Source organism: Terrapene carolina, unplaced genomic scaffold (assembly GCF_002925995.2).
Source record: "Terrapene carolina triunguis isolate 2854851 unplaced genomic scaffold, T_m_triunguis-2.0 Scaffold68, whole genome shotgun sequence".
NCBI classification, from domain to species: Eukaryota; Metazoa; Chordata; order Testudines; family Emydidae; genus Terrapene; species Terrapene triunguis.
This window is the reverse complement of record NW_020664419.1, coordinates 81503680-81509393: the sequence shown is the minus strand read 5'-3', so window position 1 is coordinate 81509393 and position 5714 is coordinate 81503680. Positions and strand designations below refer to the sequence as shown.

Below are 5714 nucleotides of genomic sequence, written 5' to 3'. Positions count from 1 at the left end.
GGCTATTAAACCTGGAAGTGCCCACATATCCTTATTAGACTACCTTGTGACTGAGATGCGAGCCATCATATATACCCACAGACCTGCTGAGTTTCTCCATGACACAACAAAGTAAGGCTGCATTTGAAAAAAAGACATTGCTACCTTTTGCACACTTTGATAAAAGAGGAGGTGCCATGTCTATTGGTTTTCCCTCCCCTGACAGGAACCGTTCACAGCCACTGCAGTTCCTTCAGAACTGGTGGTTCATTTATTCTAATAAATAACAAAAGGGGAACTTTCCAAATTTTTTAGGGATGGGAACACGTGTGCAAATGTGTGTTTGTCAGAAAAAAGGAGTGTGTACTTTTGGGGGAATTTGATTCACCATTCATGAGATTTCCCAAATTGCCCCATTCACATACATACCCTCTTCCATGGCTAGGGTGACCTAGGCTGGGGACTCCACTGTTGAAGTGAGAGGAAAAAAAGAAAGAATGAACAAAAAAATAGAGACATGGAAGAGAAGAATGCTTCCAACTAATTGCATTGTACTGTGAGAACAGAGGGAAAGACTAAGTTTTTCCAGTTACACTAACCCAAACCTCATTATCCACAACCTCTTAAAAGACACAGATTGAAGGCAACAGCTCACCAGAGACTCCATGGTGCTCCAAGTACCTTACCTATTGTGGTCAGGATAAGGTTAAAGAAAAGAGATTCTGCCTTGGTCCATAGAAACCCTTCTCAGGGCCTACTAACATCTCTGTCCCCACGGGCTCAAAGGGTGTTATGCCTTTCGTATGCCAATCTCTCCCTTCCAGAGATTTGTCTCCAAAGGGAATATATTCAGTGAATGAATGTGATGCTATTAAGCAGGGCTTTAAATCCTAATGGATACAACACTCCTTTATTACATGAGTCAAGCACTGGAGCCAATCATGAATGAATAAATATAAAGTGTTTCTTTAAGGAAAGAAACATGAATGGCATTGCTAATATAATTTATTCAGATTCATTTGAGTACAATCATTCAATTTCTACAGCTAGGTATTGTTGACACAGACTTTACATACAGGAATGTCCCTATGCACTGATTTGAGACCTAGCAAAGTGGATTGTCCAGAAACAACCACTGTTTGTCCCTAGTTTAGAAACTAAAGGGGTACAGGAATTGTGTTTTCAGATAATTTTAATTGCAGAGATTCACACACCACACACACTTTCACATCTGCCATTAATTTTTTTCAGATTAATGGATGATTTCTAATTATTTTACAGAAAAAAATTATCCCTGTTTTTTTTTTTACCTAGAGCATGATTTGTTTCTTTGTAATTTAGAATTAAAAAATAACCAGTGATTATGCTTTAATATTTTTATATCCCCATTGGTTATCAGGCTAAAGTATGCATCCCTTTCCTATTTTATAAGAACTAGAATCTGGGTTTTGTACCAAGAATAGCTAATTTGTGGGGGATAATACCACAAAGCACATATTATTTGAAGTAAACAGCCCTCACAGAACTTTAGACTAGATGGTATGGAAAGATCCACTAAGTTAACTTAGTACTGTTTCCTAGTAGGTTATAGACCTTGGTTAGCAAAGCTGAAATCTAGTTTGTGGGAGTTTGTGCTACCTCTGTCTCTTTTAAATCAGTGTATAATGAGAACATTGATACAAATCACTCACTTTCTTATACGATTTGGAGAAGACCCTCTAAAGATTAGTATTGTATTCTTTTTCTGATCTTATTGCTAAAAGAACATTTTTAATTTACAAAGAAAAACAAAACTTTCTCTCTCCGGAGGTCTATCAAGCTCCAGGACGCAAGATTTATTGGGTCTTTTTTAACACTGTATTATTATTTTCAACAGAAAATACTAACAGATGAAAATGTCCTATTTCACCTTCTCATGATTGTAAAATGGGGTGATTCTGTGGCAGATATTGTGCAAAAAATACATTTTATTTCCTCCGAAGAAACACAAACTGAGCGGGGAGAAGGGCTCTGTCTGCCTTGCAGCTGGGCGGGTTCTTAAACTCACCAATCAGAGAGCAGCTCGTCTCTATAAATACAAGGCATCTACTGTAGTGAGTCGTGTGTAGAGCGTTTGTAAATCAACGGTGTGACCATGTCCGAAACTGCGCCCGCTGTTGCAGTGACAGCAGCTGTTGCAGCTCCTGTTCCAGCTTCAAAAGCTCCAGCTAAAAAGCCGAAGAAGGCGGCTGGAGGAGCCAAAGCCCGGAAGGCCGCGGGTCCCAGCGTGACCGAGCTGATCACCAAGGCGGTGTCCGCTTCCAAGGAGCGCAAAGGGGTCTCGTTGGCCGCTCTTAAGAAGTCTCTGGCAGCCGGAGGCTACGATGTGGAGAAGAACAACAGCCGCATCAAGCTGGGGCTCAAGAGTCTGGTGAACAAGGGCACTTTAGTTCATACTAAGGGTATCGGTGCCTCGGGCTCTTTTAAGCTCAGCAAAAAGCCTGGCGAGACCAAGGAAAAGGCGCCGAAGAAAAAGCCAGCGGCAAAGCCTAAGAAACCAGCTGCCAAGAAGCCCGCCAGCGCCGCCAAGAAACCCAAAAAGGCTGCGGCCGTGAAAAAGAGCCCGAAAAAAGCCAAGAAACCAGCTGCAGCGGCCAGAAAAACGGCCAAGAGCCCGAAAAAGGTGAAAGCCGCCAAGCCTAAGAAGGCAGCCAAGAGCCCGGCTAAGGCGAAAGCGGTGAAGCCCAAGGCTGTCAAGCCCAAGCCGACGAAACCCAAAACAGTGAAGGCTAAGAGGGCCGCTCCTAAGAAGAAGTGAAATGACGTGAGATACTTACTATAAAAAACCCAACGGCTCTTTTAAGAGCCACCCATCCTTTCCCAAAAGGAGCTGAAACACTAGATTCACTTCTTAATGTCACGGTGCCTTTTCAACGAAAGGCAGGCGGCATTCGGCTAGCCACAAGACCCACAGTAAAGGGGGGTGGGGGCAAATAAAATTTATGTTTGTGCATCATTAGGAAGGAACATGAAACAGCCCCTGGAGATGGTCGTTCCTTATATTGTACCTTACTGTAATTTTACCACCCGTGCTATAAATCAACAAGGGGGGGGGGATTTTAAATCTATGCTGTTATATATATTTTTTGAAAGTATAAAGAAAATGACCTGGAACTTGGAAGATGCAATTACAAGCAAACTAAAGCAGCCCTATGTTGGAGCCGAGCATCTTTTCTATAGATTGTGCTGTTAGGGGAGTGAGCACTAGGGAAGGCAGGAGTTTGTTTATGAAAAGATATTTATGGTCATTACTCCTGTATCAGCTGCAGTCTCTTTGTCGGAGGGGGAGGGCTAGAGAACAGGGTGTGATAGGAAACGGCGATTTATAAACAAAAGTTCACTTTCTGCCCTCTTTGAGAGCGGATTTAAACCAGTTGTATTTTAAAAATCCCACTCTGTGCTAGGATTGGCCAGTAACGACTTTTTTTTTTTCTTAAGGGGGATTCAGTGTTACATAGACTTTCCTTCGCCTATTCGGGGTGGGTGATCTTGAGAAATCGACAGATAAAAATCCCTGGGAGGTAATTTGGTTTCCAGTCAGATTCATCGGTTGTTTATATATTTATATTGTTTCGCAACGGCAAAAATAACCTGTAAAGGAAGATGTGTGTGTGTACACAATTTCTTATTTTGTTAATCCAAAACAACTCTGGTAAATATCCTAATGCACTTTCTAAAGGGTGCTGTTAATTATTGCTGCGAAAGATCAGAAAGGGATGGATAAGTTATTTTGCATTAGCATGTTTTCACTAGACTCAGAGAAGGGACACAAGAAGCGAGACTTGTTCTTAAACCTCACTTTACTCCCTTAATTTCCCTGACCGGGCAGCGTAAATTGTGCTCTAACACACAGCTACTTTATAAAAGAACAATGAAGAAATGACACTCTCCAGCCCGCACTCATACCATTTCGCTTTAGAGAGTTCAACGAAATATGATAGGTTAAAAAATGGTTATTGTCTGAACAGCCAATGGTGATGCGGATCTAACTCTGACCAATAGACAGGTACAATGTGCCGGAGGGGACGGCTCTTGACTCTCACGTCCAATAAGAAAAGAGAAAAGGGAAACGCCTAATTTGCATAAGGCTTCTATAAATAGAAGGGCGGCCGCCACTATTTCTATACTGTTGTCACTGGGTATTTGGTGATTGAAGACTAGTGTACGTCGAGTACTTTGAGAGAATAGCTTTTGTCAAGATGCCTGAGCCAGCAAAATCTGCTCCTGCTCCCAAGAAGGGCTCTAAAAAAGCTGTGACTAAGACTCAGAAGAAGGGCGATAAGAAGCGCAGAAAGACTAGGAAGGAGAGTTATTCCATCTACGTGTACAAAGTGCTGAAACAAGTTCACCCGGACACCGGTATCTCCTCTAAGGCCATGGGGATCATGAACTCCTTTGTGAACGACATCTTCGAGCGCATTGCGGGGGAAGCGTCTCGCCTGGCTCATTACAACAAGCGTTCAACCATCACTTCTCGGGAGATCCAGACCGCTGTGCGCCTGCTTCTGCCGGGGGAGCTGGCCAAACATGCTGTGTCTGAGGGCACCAAGGCCGTCACCAAGTACACCAGCTCCAAGTAAATAGTTTGCTGTGAGACTATCAACACCTATAACCCAAAGGCTCTTTTAAGAGCCATCCACTTTCTCATCCAAAGAGCTCTGCTATCACTAACTGCTGGTGCTTGTGTTCTTCAAACTCCAACAGTGTATTTTTTAAAACAATCTGTATTTGTGCTTTAGTTTCAGGCGACTTGTTAAAGCATTTTTTTTATTGCATATGCTCCCTATATCGAGGGGGGACTGATTTCGTTTTAGTAAATGGCATTGTCAATTTAAACTATATCGGGGTTTCAAATTTTAAGGAAAAATGTAGGTGTCCCGCGTCTTTCTCGTTTCTCCCCCTCCCAACCAATAGTTCGGTGAGGTGTCACCTCCATATAAAATATGGCTAAACGGTTTGTCCGGTAAATAACATTTGACATATTACCAGATTACACTGTTCAGTACTCTATTTAACCGAAGAATAATCCTAGAGGTTCGACTAAAGTTTTGGCTCCATGAATTATCTGTTTATGTGCCTGAAGGATAGTTGGTTTGCCTCATAGTTTTCTATCATTCTTTAAGTTCCTGTAGCTAAAACTCAAAAAGCTTTCCCCCTCCCTCTCTAGTTTATCTGAATATTGCTATTTGGGACTGTTAACATCTGGTAAAAAAATAACAAAATGTTACAAGTTATGGGGGTGTTACAGCTCCTTTCAGCGTGAAGGTAGTGGGTTTTAAAAGAGCCTTTGGGACGTTTGGAAGTTGCAGAAGAGAGCTGAACTGAGCAGCCTGTAAACCCTTTCACCACGGATACGCCGGCGTAACTGGATGTCCTTGGGCAGGAGGTGACTCTCTTTTGCGTGACTGGCACACAGGTTAAAGTTAGTATTTTCAAAGAGCCCACCAATTCGCTGGCCTCCTATCGGTCCATAACGGCCGAGCTCTGGAAGCACAGATAGAAAGCGGTCGCCACAAGCTGGGTAGTCAATGTCATCCCTGCTCTCTCTCTTACTGCTGAACAACCATCACGCACACAAATCCCCGGAGATAAAGGGGCGGGATAATAGTTAACCCACAGAATGGGCTGAAACCCCTCTCGATCCTCGTATTTTGTGTTTTAATTTGCTGCTAGTTAGCGGGCGGCACAACTAACCT

General features: G+C 42.8%; 2 protein-coding genes across 2 annotated transcripts; both read left to right on the top strand.

Moving 5' to 3' along the window:
• The first annotated feature begins 2104 nt into the window (after window positions 1-2104).
• Window positions 2105-3801, top strand: LOC112122798 (histone H1-like). The gene has a single exon (XM_024221513.3). The coding sequence runs from the start codon at window positions 2114-2116 to the stop codon at window positions 2774-2776; it is 663 nt and encodes a 220-aa protein (XP_024077281.1). The 5' UTR covers window positions 2105-2113; the 3' UTR covers window positions 2777-3801.
• Window positions 3802-3918: 117 nt separating this feature from the next.
• Window positions 3919-5692, top strand: LOC113406112 (histone H2B 8). Its single transcript, XM_026648885.1, has one exon. The coding sequence runs from the start codon at window positions 4218-4220 to the stop codon at window positions 4596-4598; it is 381 nt and encodes a 126-aa protein (XP_026504670.1). The 5' UTR covers window positions 3919-4217; the 3' UTR covers window positions 4599-5692.
• The last annotated feature ends 22 nt before the right edge of the window (window positions 5693-5714 follow it).

Coding starts and splice junctions, on each gene's coding strand:
- LOC112122798 (XM_024221513.3), top strand. CDS start 2,114: ATGTCCGAAACTGCGCCCGCTGTTGCAGTGACAGCAGCTGTTGCAGCT.
- LOC113406112 (XM_026648885.1), top strand. CDS start 4,218: ATGCCTGAGCCAGCAAAATCTGCTCCTGCTCCCAAGAAGGGCTCTAAA.